The sequence below is a fragment of the Fringilla coelebs genome (assembly GCF_963513975.1).
Source record: "Fringilla coelebs genome assembly, chromosome: 2".
Lineage (NCBI taxonomy): Eukaryota > Metazoa > Chordata > Aves > Passeriformes > Fringillidae > Fringilla > Fringilla coelebs.
Window position 1 is genome coordinate 116458157 of NC_140029.1, and position 16370 is coordinate 116474526.

The 16370-nt window shown below is 52.1% G+C and overlaps 1 protein-coding gene across 2 annotated transcripts in view; it reads left to right on the forward strand.

The window, feature by feature from the left end:
* Positions 1 to 5997: 5997 nt before the first annotated feature.
* The window catches only part of GRIK1 (glutamate ionotropic receptor kainate type subunit 1), a gene marked incomplete at both ends in the record, with an annotated part of 100421 nt that continues 90048 nt past the window's right edge, over positions 5998 to 16370 (forward strand). For both annotated transcript variants that reach the window (XM_084201295.1, XM_084201296.1), the window contains one exon: positions 5998 to 6124. In XM_084201295.1, the coding sequence (XP_084057421.1) occupies positions 5998 to 6124 (127 nt within the window). The remainder of the gene's footprint in view (positions 6125 to 16370) is intronic.

Below are 16370 nucleotides of genomic sequence, written 5' to 3' on the forward strand. Positions count from 1 at the left end.
GCTGGGGAGGCACAGCAGCTGTGCCCTCAGCAGCACAGCCTGGCACAGGGAGGCACTCAGAGCTGCTCAGAGTTATCCTGCCCTGGGTTCTGGGCACAGTTTAATGCTGGTAATGTGGATCATCATTGTAAGCAGATACACTTACAGGCACAAAATAATGAAGCTTTCTCTGCTGCTTTGGGGCTTTTTGCCAATATTTCATGCGATGCCTCTCCATTCTTTTCTCCTCCTTGGTCAAACATGTAAAACCAGGAGGGAGAAACAATTTATTTATCATGGTGAGAAAATCAGATTTGTATAAATTACATGAGCAGGAGAGAATCAGGAATTAGTGCTGTGAAGGAAGACTTAAGTGACCCAAAGCAATAAAAAGAACCGTGCTGATTAACTTCTCAGCTTGGGCATTTCATTCATTCCTCAAAGACACTGCCCGACATCAACTGGAATATTTCATTTGCACTTCAAGCTACTTAAGAACTGTAAAAAGAAGTGATCTAGGAATGCTGGCCTTGGGTTTCTCAGTTACAGCTTCATGGTTTCAGAGCTGACCACCTCCTCCTGCCCCTGCCTTGGGTCACAGAATTTCAGTGCCAAGGCTGGAGAGGAAAAGATGCCCAGAGGCACCTGAGTTTGTCACGACAGGGATTTTCCCAAAGGGACATTTCAGGAACTGATGATCCCAGCCCTAATTTTTTAACACAGCAGAGGGAACAAAGAGAGGGAGTTTGGCTGAAATGTGTTGTCCCGTCCTGTTTCCAGCAGAAAGTGCCTCCAGTGGGTCAAACCATGGTCTCTCATCAGCTCACTGCAGAGAGCACTCATGCAGCAACACAGTGGGGTGGGCAGAATGTGAATTAGCCAGGCCAAGAAAAGCCCAGAACAAAACCAAACCAGGCAGGAATTGAGGGCAGGGGGAACGTGACTCTCTTCTCCTCACAACACAGTGCTAACACCAAAGTCTTCAGCATCGCTGAAGGTGCCAGAGACAAAAGGCAAAACCTGCAAGGAATTGGTTTGCAGATGCACCAGGGCAGCTGGAGAGCCCTGAGAACTTCTGCACTTCAGAAACACCCCGGGGTGCTGGCAGAAAGGCAGTTTGTGCTGGCTTTGGGCCACCATCCAAGAGCATCACAGTCACACCCAGATTCTGGGACACCACAATCTGCTGCCTCCTGGCCACCTCTGCAAGGACCTCTGCTCATCCTGGTGCATTTAACAGGGAAATGTGCTCCTGCAGAGCCCCTTCTGCAACGATGGGGGTGCCTGAGGTGAGGAACAGCTCAGCCAGCAGAAATGAAAGCGCTGGTGCAAGCCCTGGGGCCGATGGAACAGGCACCCCCAGGGCAGAGCACAGCAGGACAGGCAAGGTCCTGCCCCAGAGCCCCAGCAGGGAAGGAGCAGGAGCCCCTGGCAGGCTGTCTGTGCTTGCTGGGCTGGGACACGAAGGCTCCAGGCTGAGCTGTGGCCCTGCGGAGCCCTGGCAAGGGGCACTGAGCAATACAAGACAAGCAGGGGCTCCTCATGCTGCACCACAAATGGCATTGCAAATTAAACTGCCTGTTCTTTCTCCCAGGAATCAAATCCTTCTCCTCCCTCCCTGGCATGTGCCAACCTCTGCCCCAGGCCAGGGGCTCCCTGCCCTCGGGGGCAGCCACAGGAAGGGGATGTCCCCAGACACGTCCCTGCCAAAGAATTCCTGCCTCCCCAGTGCCTCCCTGCAGCTCCACTCCCCTTCTTCCTCCACATTTCCTCCTCAGATGCAGCTCACAGGAGTAAAGGGACACATTTATATATCATATACACACAGATTATATCTTATATATGTGTAATGCACCGATCTTAAAATATTCTACGGATCCTTTCAGCTGTGTGCTGACACACATAAATTTGAACCTCTTTATACACATCCTCAAAAGCCCATCTATTGTTTTTATCACGCATTTTATCGTGTGGGGGTATATAAAATAGATCATGCAAATGCCAAGGGAGAGACAAAACATTCACAGAGTCATCCTTAGAATGCAGAGATTTAAACCCAAAACCTGCAGCTGTCTGTGGGTGTCATTTTGCCAGGTGCTACGTAAATTATGATATGGGCTATCAAAGCATATATTCCATATGTTTAAATTGAAACACTGCTGCTTGTGAGCAAACTTTTAGTAGTTCTTAAGCAGTGAAGCTTTTTTTTTCCCCAAAAAAAAATCCTGTCCCACATCTGTGGATGAGTGGAAAAGAGTCCACAATGCCAGAACCAGGGTGAACAAAGTTAATAAAGTGGAATACTCTCTTGTTGAGATTTAAGTCACTCTTTTGAAATAAGTGTGGAAGGAGGAAAATGAGTTAGGACACACTGAAATTATGCTGGCAGAGATTGGAGACAGTCATTAATTGATCCCACCAGCTTGCTCATAATTAATAGTAACTAATGGCAGAAAACAGAAATGTGTGCTGGGAAAACAGAGCAGTGGAATAAAAACATGAAATGAATTCTTCTCCCTCCCTCATTATCTGCTAAGAGGTTGTTGGTGTGGGGGGTGATTTCTCCTGCAAAAAGGAACCGTGGGCAGAGCTCCAGGGAACAGAAACTCTGCCCTGGGTCACAGGCTGGAGGCTCCCACTCATTTTATGGAGCTTTCCAGGTTCCTGTGAGTGTGACCAAGCAGAATTTGACAGAATTTAACACAAGGCCCTTCCTGGATGCAGGATGTCTCAGGATTCTCTGTGTTCCCCAAAAGTCTCTGGTGTATCCCACACTGGAGAAGAACCCCAGCAGGGCTCAGACTGAGAATGGTCTGCAGTGGCTGTGTTTATTTGTGGGCTGTAGGTGCCTTTTAGCTGAACACTGTGGGGCAGGAAGGCCCCCCAGCTCAGGGAGAGGCATTCTGCAGTCACTGCTACCCTGGGGCAGGTCTGCTCTGAGCTTCCCTGTGACAGAAATAAACACAGCACTTCAGCCAAAATGAGCTTTTTAAAATGTGGTGTTTAAACTTGCTGTGGTCACAGAGATCTCTTCATTTGTATTTGCTTTTTAATGTGTCATGGCGCTCCAGCAAAAGTACTGAGGGCTTAACATATTTGAGTTTAAAAAGTAATTTTACCTCCTGACTTACATGGAATTTAGGGCTGTTTTGGTCACATGCAGTTAAAGAGAGAGAAGAAAAACTTATAAAATATTCTTTAGTGCCTTAAGGTGGGTAAGGGCTGTTAAAGTCCTAAGGGCAACAGAGTTTAAATTTCTCAGAATGTGACCAAGAAATTGAGAAAACTTCCAGGTTTTTTATTTAAGACTTCCACATTTCCCAACATGTTAGCATACACTTGTTTTTCTGATCCTGTGGCTGCTTCCAAACTTGAAGCAGAATTCTGGAAGGATACAGAGGGGGAATGAGGTGTTTTCCATCCCCAAATTCAGCCATGAGGCCCTGATATCAGACAAGGCTTTAGCTATCAGCCTATCAATATTCTATAAACTGTAATTTGTCTAATAATCACACATTATATACAACTGGAATGCCACACTGCGGAACAAGAATAAAGCCACTAAATTCCTGTGCAAAGGACTCTGTCACCATTGGTAATATCAACGTGCTGCATATTTACCCTCAGGTAAACAAACAAGCAATCAACATTGCTCATTTCAGAGGAAATTGGAGAGCCCAAAACATGCTAGCAAAAATGCAGAATGGGGCTCTGACCCCCCCAAACATGCCTGAGAAATGCACAGGGGGGCTCTGACCCCCCAGACACGCCTGAGAAATGCACAGGGGGGCTCTTACCCCCCAAAACATGAGAAATGCACAGGGGAGCTCCCCACAAACACGTGTGCTTGAGATCACTCAAAAAATCAAGGGTATGAGGAAAAGTGAAAAGTCAGAATTCATTTAAAACTACAAAGCTCAACAGGTTCTCTGGCAAGATTCACTCTACTCACAAAGGCCAGCTGAGGCACAACAAGGAAAGCAAGCAGCAACAAAACCAAACAAAATCCAGGCAATCAAAGCAAAAATGAATTGAAACTACCTAGGTGTGTGTAGAGCGTAAACAGGGATGGAAAGCTTAACAACACTTAAAATCAGCAGCACTTTAACTTCACTTATACCTTGATTTATAGCTTAACCACAACACTGTAACAAAGGAACAATATTTAACAGCATTTAGGCTAAATTAGAAGTATAACTTTACCTAACTCCCAAATTGCTTTGGCATACGGCAAACGGTGTGCACACACACAGACACAGCTACGGCACGATAAAAAAACTTGCAAAAAAAAAGAGTGCAAGTGGAAAAACCCCTCGGGGGTGGGTGAAGTACTCACTGAGGCAGCCTTGGCACCTCCGGAGGGGCGGGCGAGTGCCGGCCACAGCCCGGTGGCCCGGGAGAGCTCAAAGTGCCCCAAGGGCCGGGCTGCGGGCACCACGACGGCGCATCCCGGCCGCTTTTTGGGTCGGCGCTCTTTTGGAAGTGTGGGACGGGAATGTGGCGCCACGCAGGGCACAGGAGCGTTGTCCAGCGGGAGAAAAGCAGGAGCTGCTGCGAGCGGACGGCGCTTTATGCTAAGCTCAGAGCCGAGCCCAGGTGCTGCCGAGCAGGCCTAAGCTCAGGTTACAGCGCACCTGGAGCGGGGTTAAAGGGGCCGCGCCAGCACGGGCTGCGAGCCCAAAATACACCTGGGAAACGCCGAGTGCGGCTCTAGCGGGAATCCTGCCCGGGAACCCCTGCACAGCCTCGACGGCTCTGTGAACAGGAGGCAGCTCCTTCCAGGGCCCCTTTGAGGCTGGCTGGGAGACGTCGTGTGGGTGCTTTTCCTGCCGTGGCACTCCAGCATGTGCAGCCGCTGCTCGGAGGAGTTAATGTCTGCAACAATAGTTAGGCAGGCTGGAGAGGAATACTAAGTAAACAAATCTAAATGATTTCAGGTTTGGATCTCAGCAATGCAATTTTAGTTCTGTTGCTAGGTGGGAGTCATTCTCCTCTGGTGGTGTTTTCTTTTTTCAGAGCAGCTCAGGACCCATATGTTTGCTTTATGGTGGAGCACTCTGAGTTCCACGGAACCCACAAAAACCAAATTTAAACATTTACTTGACAACTCCGAGTCACCAGGGGAAGCGATCTGGTGGCCAAGCCAAGGCCAGGGGATGCTATAATCCTTGTGAGTGAGCGTTCCAAATCGGCCTCGAGCATTCGTCGCTCGGTGGACGCCTGGCCCCAGCCCTGCTGTCCCCGTGCGAGGCTCCTGCCCCGTTTGGGGACACACCGCCTGTCCCTTGCTTGGCGCAGAGCGGCACAGACACTGCTGAACGTGCTTCCTTCCCTCCCGCTGTCCAGGACTGTCCCTCAGCCCGCACAGCTGTGCGTGTCACCTGTCCCACGCCAGGCGCTCCGGGACGGAGCTGCCCCGCACGGGACATCCGAAGCCCCGGCAGGGCAAAAAGGTTCTCCCGTGCCGCGGAGGGGCTGCGGGGAGAGACCCGCGGGGGCTGGAGGGACGGCGGCAGGGACAGCTCTGCCGCTCTCCCTGCCCGTGCCCCTGTCCCAGAACCGCGGAATCCCAGAATCCCAGCATGACTGGGGTGGGAAGGGACCCCTGGAGAGCCTCCAGACTGAAACCCTGTCGCCACCCGGAGCGGGTGGCAAGGGCACGCGTCCGGGTGGCTTTGGGATGTCCCCAGAGCGGGGAACTCCTACGCGCCCTCCCTCGGGCAGCGGTGCCGGGGCTTGTCCCTGTCCGTGTCCCTGTCCCTGCGAGTGTGCGCGCGCGTGTCCCCGTGTGCGCGCGCGTGTCCCCGGGAGCGCGCGGAGCCCGGAGCCGCCTGGCCCCGCCCGGGGCCGCCCCGCGGGAGGATCCTCCCGCTCCATCCCTCCCTCCGTCCCTCCGTCCCTCGGGCGCGGGGGGCGCGGGCAGCGCGGCGGCGGCAGCGCGGAGCCCCCGCGCCATGGGCGGGCGGCGCGGAGCGGCGCGGAGCCGGCCCGCCCGGGGGTAGCCGGCATGAACTGAGCATGGCGAGCGGCCTCGGCCCGCGCTGGCCCCGCCGAGCGGCCCCGGGCGGCGGCGGGGGGCTCCTGCTGCTGCTGCTCTGCGCCGCGGCGGGGCTGCCCCGGAGCGCACAGCAGGTGCTGCGGATCGGTGAGTGCCGCCGGGGCGCGGCGGGGCCGGGCGGGGGCTCCGGGCACCTCCCGGGCCGCGGGGAGCTCGCCCGGGCGGCGGCGGGACCCGCGCGGCTTCCGCTCGGCGCGGCCGCCGCTCCGGAGCCGGGGATGCTCGGGAATGCTCGGGATGCTCGGGGATGTTCAGGGATGCTCGGGGATGTTCAGGGATGCTCGGGGACGCTGCGCTGCCGGGGCTCCTCTGCCCAAAGTTCGCCCCGGTGAGCGGTGTCGCGGAAGTTGGGCGCGGGGATCCCGGCGGAGCATCCCCGGCAGCCGCGGGGTGTCGGCTCCGGGCGCTCCGCGGGGCACGCCGCGAGGGGCTCACAAAGGCGGGCGGGCACCTCTGTCCCCGCCGCAGGAAGGGTTCGGTGACCCTGAAATCCGTGCCGAGGGATGCGGAGTGTCCCGGCTCGGAGCGCAGGGCGGGCGGCTGTGGCTCCGGAGGGGGACTGGAGGGATGCGGGACGCGTTTGCCGCTTTCCCCGGGCAGGGCAGCTCCGCGGGGCTGCGCGGAAAACTCCGCGGAACGGGAATTTATTTTTGAGTAGAAAACTCCGCACCATGGAAACGGGGTTCGGCTCACAGGAAGCCTCTCTTCCTACACTGGGTTTCTTGTGTCAGTCCAGGGAGACGGTGAATACAAAGTGTCGGAAGAGTTCGGGGTTAGGAGAGACTGTGGGAAAGATGTAGGCAGAATCTGGCACGCCGCTGTTTCTGTTTATCCTTCTTTCGCTTGGCAAACACTGAACATGAGGCGGGGAAAAAAGGAAACAAACAGGAGAAAAAAACATTAAAAAAAAAAAAAAAAAAAAAAAGCGAAAGAAGCTGTTTACGGCACCGGGAAGAGCATCCCGTAATTCCCAAAGGCGCGCTGCCTTGTGGAGCTAAAGATCGGTGCCTTTTGCCCCGCAAGCCCTAACCCCGCTGCGGCGCTCCCTGAAGCCCAGGGGAAGGCTCCTTGCGTGCCAGGAGAGCAAAGGAGGCGCGGCCGGAGCCCTGAAATGAAGGAGGGCGCAGCCCTTCCGAGTGCCGGGCAAAGGCTGGAGGGGGGCCGAGCCGGGGCACTCATCCCCCGCGGCCGAGGATGTTCCCTCGGCTCCCGGCTGTCCCCGCTCGGGGGGCGCTCACCTTGCCCTGGGGGTTCGGGGGGAGCTCGCCGTTCCCTGCTCACCCCTGCCGGGGGCACGCACCACGCAGAGCTGGGCGATCCCACAGCCGCAGCGGGCATTCAGGGACATTTCCCCCAGGGGAACCTGGGGAGGAAAATCCCGTTCGAATCCCTGAGCCGCAGGCACCAGCGGGATGCTCTGGCAACGCACAAAACGCTGCCTTAACTTACTCTGGCTGAGTGGGAATAGCTCTGAAGGACGGAGCAGCGTGCCAGTGTGTAAAGGGCTCGAGCTGAGCCTAAATGCCCGTGTGCAGGACAGAAGCTCGGCTTCGCGCTGCCTTCAGGCTCGCAGGGAGCCGGGCAGAGCTTTGGGGCGCTCCCTGTGCCCTGCAGAAGTTCCGTGCTGCTCTGGTGCGCCCAGCCAGCCTCCCCACGTCGCTTCCCCTGAATTGCTCTGCGAGGGCTGCGGGCTGTGCCGCGGGGCCCGTGAATTTCTGGGTCACATTTGCTCTCCCGGGGCACGCAGGGATGGGAGCCCAGCGCTGACTGCCCCCTGCCACTGCCACCAGGACAGAACGAGGCACAAAGCTGACAAAGTGCTCGGCTTTCAGCGTCACACGTGCGGAGGGATGTGCGGGGCAGTCGATGTGTTAGGGGCTGGGAATGCATAAAATATTGAGTGTATCCTTCCTGCCGTGGTTCTGCTGCCTGTGGAGTAATGATGTTATAAAATATTAATCCTTCCCATCCGTTAAGGGCTGGAAAGCTCCGCCGTGGAATCTGTCACTCTCGGAGGTGGCAGAGAGGAGTAATGGCAGTAACTCCTCCAAATCTCTTTGTGATAACATCACAAAATCGTCCCCAAGCATTTCTGACAGCAAAGGAAATGCCATTAAGCCATCAGATTGTTTTCCCCGTGTTTTAGTTAATTAAGGGAAGAAAGTGCAGCAGTTTGTGCCCAGATTCATACACTCAGAGTTTAATTGCATTTTCCACTGACAGGGAGCTTTCAGATTTGTTTTTTATTAAATTTTTTTTTCTGGCTTATAATAGGAATGAATGGATTGTCTTGGTGGTGTTTAATTAGTTGAGAAAGGACGTGTGAGCGATATGAATTCTAGTTATTCCTCAGCACTGACTAACAGCTCCTTTTCCAGCTCTCTGAACAAAAGATGAGGGATGGCAATGTGACCAAGTAAAACTGACTCATTAGGATAAAAGTAATGGATTTTGAGATAAGATGGAGCTTGAAGTTGCAGTAATAAAATAAAACAGAATAAAATAAAATGCTGGTGTCTTATTGGGTATTTCTTCCCCACTCCTGCTCAAAAGCTTTTCCCTTGACACATGAGCTAATGGAGCTGTCCAAGGAAATACCATCTTTATCTGCACATTACCCACCAGACTGTATTACATAAAAGTGTATTTAAAGTTCATGACCCCAATATTTCTTACTGAATTCCAAGGAATTTTCGGTTTTTACACCAAGCCCTTCCTATCTATGCTACTGGTACCACTTGTGTGAAATAAATGATCTCCAAGGAAGAATGGTAATGAACTGGAGCAGATGCTCAGGTGCAGAAACAGCTTCCAAAGACATCTCAGCAACAACAGAATAATCAATTTGTTGGTGCTGGATGCAGAGCTCTCATTCCTGGACAGATTACAGATTCTGAATAGGTTGAAAGGGTAAAATCCAGTGATATTATGTGAAAATTTACTGATGGTCATCATCGGAGCTCCATTCTGGGTTAGAACTGACCAACAGCAAGTTTTTAACATAGCACTGGAGTTATTCAAAAAATAATGCATGAATTTTGCAATTGTCTCTGAAATTACCAGCTCCTGGAAATGAACAAATGGGCAGGTTTTCAGGAATTGCTCAGGGTGAGGAGACAGAAACCAGAAGGATTTTCAGTAATTTGTGTGTTTCTGTAAATGGAATATTTACATAAGGGTTTGTCCTTTGCACTGATTTACTCCTTACTCAAGCAAAATTCCCAAATTTAGTGAATTGTGTTTTCCACAATAGAGGACTAGCCCCATAACATTTATCTCCAACTGAGAAATATCAGATTTAAACCAAACACATGCAGGTCAACCTAACCCACAAAATATCAATTTCTAATAAGTTGGAATTTTCAATATAGATTTCAAAATCTCTGTTGGATTTCCCCAAGCAGGGCTAAAGCTGTGAGTTCTTTTCCTGTGTAAAATTGCCATTTTGACCTCATGAGAATGATAAAGACAGAAACCTCATTAATTTCTCTGCCAATTTGCTACTTTTCACCAACTCTTTTTGAGATTTTGTTTGTGAAGGGAGTGGTACTAACACACATCTGAGCTTCTTCTATGTGAAATGGCAAAACCCTTCTTGGAAAGTCTCTTACCATATTTGAACATCATGAAAAATGTTAGTTTACAGTATTTGTTACTAGGTATCTACAGGAGATGCAGCTGCATTTTTCTCACCAGATGATGAGACATCAAATGCATTTTGTTCACTAGACTCTGAGTGCTCAGTGGTTTATCACTTCTGTGTGATACACTTTACCGAAGTTTCCTTATTCTACACTTAGGGAAAGCTAGTTTGCTGTAAATATTTCTAAAAGATTGTTGCCAAAGCATCCAAAATTTGATTTTCACGCCTCTCCCTCCTCACTGGATTTGACAGCACTGTACAAGTGGGAGGCAGGGCAATGTTTGGCTGAGTTCAAATGGGTAATTGAGTTAAAAATCCCTAAAAATGCTGCTGCAAAATGCTTTGCAACCCCTCAGCAAGGGAACTCCTGCTGCCTTGGTGAGTGGCTGTGCCAGGACACGGTGACTGCTGGGGACACTGTGAGGGGACCTGCACTCTCCAGAAAATCACCAGCTTGGGCCTCCATTGCCAGAACCTCCTCAACACCTCCTTGGGCAGGGAAGAGATGAGCTGGAGAGGTGCAGGGTATCCTCCAATATTCCATAGTGCAGGGCCTTGGTGATGTGCAGCAGCCAGCCAGGGCTGTGTTAACAAAACCTGAGGGTGTGAGCGGCTTCTGTCCTGCACCCCCTGTCCCCAAAGGCTGGGGGGAACGGCCAAGGAAAGGTCCCCAGGCCAGACAGTGCAGACTGAGGGGGGCAGGTTGGCTTTGGACCAGAGCTGGGGTGGTTTGGGCACAGCTGAGAAACATGTCATAAAGTCAAATATGGATGTGGCAGTGCTGCATTTCCCTGGAGCTCCGTGGGTGAGTGCGGCGAGTTCCCCTCGCCGTCTGGGTGAGCAGACACTGGGCTGTGGGACAGGAGCGGTGCCTGTGCTGGGGAATTCATTACTGCCCCTCACTGACACAGGGCTGGGAAATGGGACACCCTGCAGCCTCCCTTCTGTAACCCTGGGAGCAGCTCAAACACGGGATAGGGTCCTGACAGTGATGGAATTGCCCCAATTCCACCAAGGAGGAGAGTTTGCCATCAGGTGCTTGGGGCAGGAGGAGCCTTCCTTGCAAAGAGAATAAAAAGCCATTTCCCAGAGTTCATCTCTTGCCCAGCAGGCTCTTTTCAGGCGTTCAGGTGTGCTAATTGTTGTTTTAGTCCCCTGGCTTCCCCACAACACCCAATTTCCAGGACATTTCCCCTTGCCTGAGCTCTAAGCTCCTCCATATGGCCCTGTCCTCTCTCAACATTTTCCATTTGGGCTGGGAGTACAATCCCAATAGTGGTTTTTCATTACAGTCTGTTTTGTATGTCCTGGTCAGTAATAAAGCTTAAATCCTGCTCCCCCCTCAATACTTTAAACAACTGCCTCTAATCTTCTTTTCTCAGAAAGGCTTGATTTGACCAACTAAACTATAGATTGTACTGCAGCAAAGGAAACAAATCCCATCCCAGAACTGATTAGTTTTGCTGCACAGCTTTGGGGCTGTGACCAGCAAGCCCAGTCTGTCCTAGTTTGGGTTGACTTTAGATTTTAGTTTGCAGTAATGAGTTTATGATCTTGGGCAAGCTTTGCAGTGGGAGGTTATTACCCTTCCTTCTCTCTCCCTGCTGAAGGTTAGAGGGTATTTTCCAGGAAATTGTGAGCTCTCCAATAATGAATTTGCTTTCTCAGGGCAAAATCAAAATTCCAAATCAAAACAGCTTCATTATTCCCCCCTGGCATTGTTTTCACTTCAGCTACAGGAGCCAGTATCTGACAGTGCTGTTAAAGTAACTTCTTTTCTTTCTTTTTGAATTCCTCTGACAGTGCAGAAAGTTCCTTAAATACTCTTAGAGCTTAACTAAATTAGGGTGGCACAAACAGTGGGAAATGGGAATGGGTTCTCTGGCCAAAGAGGCAGAACTGATGTCAAAGGCTCAGTTTTGAGCTTCTTTGCTTGGTCCATCAGGATTTTTGCAGTCACACCTTCTAGTTGGGTTATTGCTGGGTGTTGGTTTTCCTTTGAGCTTTCAGACTGCACGAGTTTAAAAGAGGAGTTATAAACTCTTTCAGCAGTGAGGTTGTTCCCACGTCCTGCCCCCGGCCCTGCACACCCAGACCTGGCCTATTTCAAGGCAAATTCTGTTTGCAGCACACTGGTTCTGGCTGGGGCCCATGGCAGCCCCCTCCCACCCTGCTGGGAGCCCCAAGACCCTGGTGGGTGGAAGTGACAGTCAGAGTGGAAAGCAGAGTTTGGGTGAGCACACTGCAGCACTCCCCACACGGGGCCAGGGGACATCCCACTGTGTCCAGCTGGAGCCTCAGCACAGCTCTGGGCTCTGCTCTCGCTGCTTCAGGCACAGCAGAGCCCAGCCAGGCTGCTCAGAGCGCTGCAAAGAGCTCAGGCTGCTCAGTCCCACCTGCTTGGGGCAGAATGAGCAGGCAGAGACATCCCTGGGTGCTCTCCATCGGAGAGTTTGAGGGGAAAAATCTGTTTTACAGGGACAGCATCAGGCAGCTGAAGGAAAAGAAGGAGAACCCTCTGAAGATAATTGTCCTCCTCCCACGGGGAGGGGGAAAGAACAGAGTCCTGCCAGGGTGTTTTGGATTAGTAAAGTCAGGTTCAGTGTGATTCAACAAGCCAGTACAGAGAAGAAAAATTTCTACACCTTAAACTCTTGGATGGTATAATTAGAAGGCAAATTCATGGAAATTGGTGCATTTGGGGTCTTACAATGCAATTTCCCCCCCCATTTTGGCACTCCCACAGACTTCTCCACTATGGCACGCAGGCCCTCTGTAATTACAGGTATTTTGGACACAGCAGCAGCATTTTGGGTTTTAAGCCCTTTCCAGAAGGGTATTGTGCACTTTGGGAAGGTAATGAAGGGTTTCCCTGGTCTGTTGCTCAGTGGCAACAGAACAGGGTGTAAGAGAACAAATCAGAATTGCCCTGGCTTGTTCTCTTACACCCTGTCTGTTCCAGCACAGGGGTTGCCTCTCCTGCTCCCAGCAGAGGCTTTTGGAGCATCCACAGGGATGTGGGATGTGCCTGCAGATCCTGAGGTCTCCATCAAAGCTGCACATGTCCTCATTCCATCCTCCAGCCAGGCTTGGGGGAAGGCTCAGCTCAGTGCTCACAGTCCTTGGTTTCACTGCCTCTCTCCCAGCCCCGATGGAGATCTGGAGGACTGGAAATTGGATGCACTGACATGCAAACACCCAGAGGGAAAACAGCCCCCAAAAACACAGCTCCTGCTTGCCCAAAAATACCCTTTTCTGTGCTCACACTCAGGAAAGCATACAATACAAGCCAAAGCCATGCTAGAGCTCCTTGCTGTGGCACAAAGAGGTTTCTCCTGACCGTCCTGGGGCCCTGTGCCAGCCCAGCCATTCCCACAAAGGCTCTGGATGAGGGAGGGGGAGCGGGAGGAATTTCGGGAGTAGTTTCCCTGGAACAGTTTCTTCATTCTCGAGGAGCTGCAAATGAATCCCGATTTCCCTGGCACAGTCCCAGGGGATTAATCTGAGCCATCTGAGCCCGGATCAGGCGGAGCTGTGCCTATCAGCAGTCAGAGCAGCCAGGTTGCTGCAGCAACAGGCTGACACATGTAAAAGTCCCTTTGATGGTGCCACTGTCACACGGGAGGCTGCTTGAGAGTTAGGTCAGGTTTGGAGCTGTACTACACTTTTCCAGGGACTGGCTGTCACTGACACATCGGGCTGGGCACTTGAAATGCACCGTGAATAACTTCAGCAGGCCCGTATGGATCGCAGCTTAGCTGGCCACGGAAAATAAGGGAGCAATAAACCACCAAGAACTGCTAAACACACCATGAGTAAGCCACCTCGGAATTCCTGCCCACAATTTGGAGACTAAATTGCAATTTCTGACTGAAGTATTTTTGTTTTGGTTTGCCATTGCTTGTTTCTATTCATCTTAGAATTCAGAAAGCACATAGGAAAAGACTTAAAAACCAAAGAGATGATCCTTGATAGCCTGTGGGAATGGGAGAGGAATGAGTAAACACCTGACACAGGGCACGAGAAGGACGAGGAGTCACTGCTGGGCTGTTTTCACTCAGAACTGTTCAAACCCATTTTGTGTGATAAACTGGGCTTGTGCCAGGCAGCTCCGAGCCTGTCTGAGTGCCAGGAGGGCTCGGACAGCCAGGCACAGGGTGGGGTTCCTGGGGTGTCCAGTGCAGGGGCAGAGCTGGACTGGGTGATCCCCTTGGAGCCCTTCCCTCTGAAGCTCAGCATGTGCTGTGATTGCCAGCAGAACACCCCAACAGGGTGCTAAAGCCCCAGGTAATTTGCCTGTACCTACAGATAGGAAATGCAAAATGCCACAGTGAAAGGCTGCAGTAAAGGAGGCAGGAACCCCGTGGAGTTGGTGTGCAGCTGGGTAACAAAAGTGGGGGTTTGGAGTTGCTCAGTCAACGTTAGTGTGGTGTTTCCCATCCTCTGGGCTTTCCCTTTTAAATCTCTCATGTTTATAGGAAAGGTTTGAGTCCAGCTCTCTGTCCCCGTGTGAAGCACAGCCAGAAATGTCCTCTGCTCTTCCCAGCCTGCCCCCTGTGTGCCCCTGTCCCCCCTTGTCTCCCCGTGGGGCTGCCCAGCTGCCCTGTGCCAAGCTCTGTGCCTGAGCTTCGCCCCTGCCACCGAGGCCACTCTGAGAGCTCTCCTGTAAAAATGATGTCTTTCTCCTCGCTATCTCTGATCCAACAACTTGTACACAAACAGCTTTTTGTTCTTCCGGCGCCACTTCCTTTCAGCTGTGCCCAACCACCCCAAAACCTTATCAGTGGGGCTCTGCAGCTGCAGCCTAATGGCAGCTCCTGCTTCCCTGGCTGTGACTATCTCAGAAAGTCCCAAATTGTTTACTTATCTGCCAGAAACACACGCCGAGGGGAGTTCAGGCTCTGCTGCCCAAGGTGCATTTTAAATCAGGGGGAGAGCTGCTTCAGATATTTCACATTACATCTCCCAGCTTTATCTGCTGCCGTAAATTTTGAGGCTGCTCCATTGAGCTGCATGAAGATTCAATTTTTGAGCAGTGTTTTCTGAAGAATGGAGGTTTTTCTCTGTGCAATGAAGAGCCTGTCGTGCCCCAGCGTGGCTGGCTCTCGCTCTGCTGCCCAAGCCTTTCCTCTCCCATCGCTCCCGGGGGACACAGCCCGGGGCTGAGCCGTGTCCTGGCAGCAAAGGCATCTGCAGATGGGCTGAGGGTGGCTGTGCCCTGAACTGCCAGTGCTCTGGGGAGCTGCCATCCTGCTGCTGTCATGCAGACGTGCCAGCTGCCGTGAGGAAGAGGAGCTGGGAAAATGCATCCTCTGTTGTGAGCAGCCCTTCCCCTTCAGCCACCCCCTGTGCTGGGATGCAGGGGTTTAAATAACCCAGCCATGTGGAACACTCCCAGCCAGGCTGCATTCCTGCCTGCAGCCCTCTCCTCTGGCTCTCCATGGTGGGAGATCCCAGCCTGCCTTTGCTTGTTCTGTGCCCCACACGGGCCCCTGGGAGAGAGCTGAGTGGGGCCTCCTTTGAAAATACACAGCACCCACGGGGTCCAGAGTGGCAAACAGCTTAGTTGCCTCTTTTGGAGCTGAATTTAGTGCAGTTTCCTCCTAGGAATGGTCTCCCATGGGAGCACACAAAAGCAGAGAGCACAGCACCCCAAAGGCTGCTGGCTGGAAATGGCAGCCCAGTTCCTGCGGTGGGCAGCGGGTGCCAGGCTGGAGGGCAGGATGGGGAGGGCTCCCCATGGCCCCTTGTGCCACCCAGCCCAGAGGCCCCTGCAGAGCTGTCCCAGCCCTGGCACAGCACAGGCAGGACCTGGAGCTGCTGGGTGAGCCTGCAGGAGGCAGCAGGATGGGCTCTGCTGCGAGCAAGGGCTGAGAGGACTGGGACTGTTCACCTGGACACGAGGCTTTGGGGTGACCTCAGTGTGTCTTTCCAGTGCCCGTGGCAGCAGCTGCTGAACCGTCTCCCCGTCTTAACCCCCAGCCAGCTTTCCATCTGGGTTTTGTCCTTGTGTCCTGGTGAGGAGAGGCAGTGAGAGCACTTGGGAGGCATCACACCCCTCCCCAGTCAGGAAAAAGTGAGAACTGTCATTTCCCTGGCATGTTCATTGGAACTGATGACTTTTAGCAAGTCCTAATAAGAAGAGTTTAGCTGGGGCTGAGCTGCTCTGTGGTACCAGAGCAGTGAGAACCAGGGGTTTAAAGAATTTAAATAAGACAGTTTAGGAGATGCAGAGCAAACTTTGCTGGGGAGCTTTAATTAATGCTAAAAATCCAGACTTTTATGTCTGTACTCATCTGTTTGCAACACCAAGAGTGTATTTTATGGCAGTTCTTAGAACAAGGCTTGATTCCTGCTAAGGAAAGTGCTGCTGACAAGCTCATGCCTCACATTTAACATCATTTTCTACTGTTGGCAGGGGTGAAAAAAGGGGGCACAGGCTTTCAAAGAGTCAGACCTTGGTCCTTGTCCCATGGGAATCACCTTGTTAGAAACCTTCTTGGCCACAGGTAGAGCCCAATGAATTCACATCCAACTTCTCCAGGAAATTTCAGTGCCAGGAGCTTTAAATTTAGCAAATTTAACTGCAAAATTTCTTTCAAATCCAAGCCCTTGCTCCTCTCTGTGAGTTCTTGCAGAAAATCTGTGAGAAAATTTGGTACAAAATCATCTCTTCTGGCTGCCTGCCCT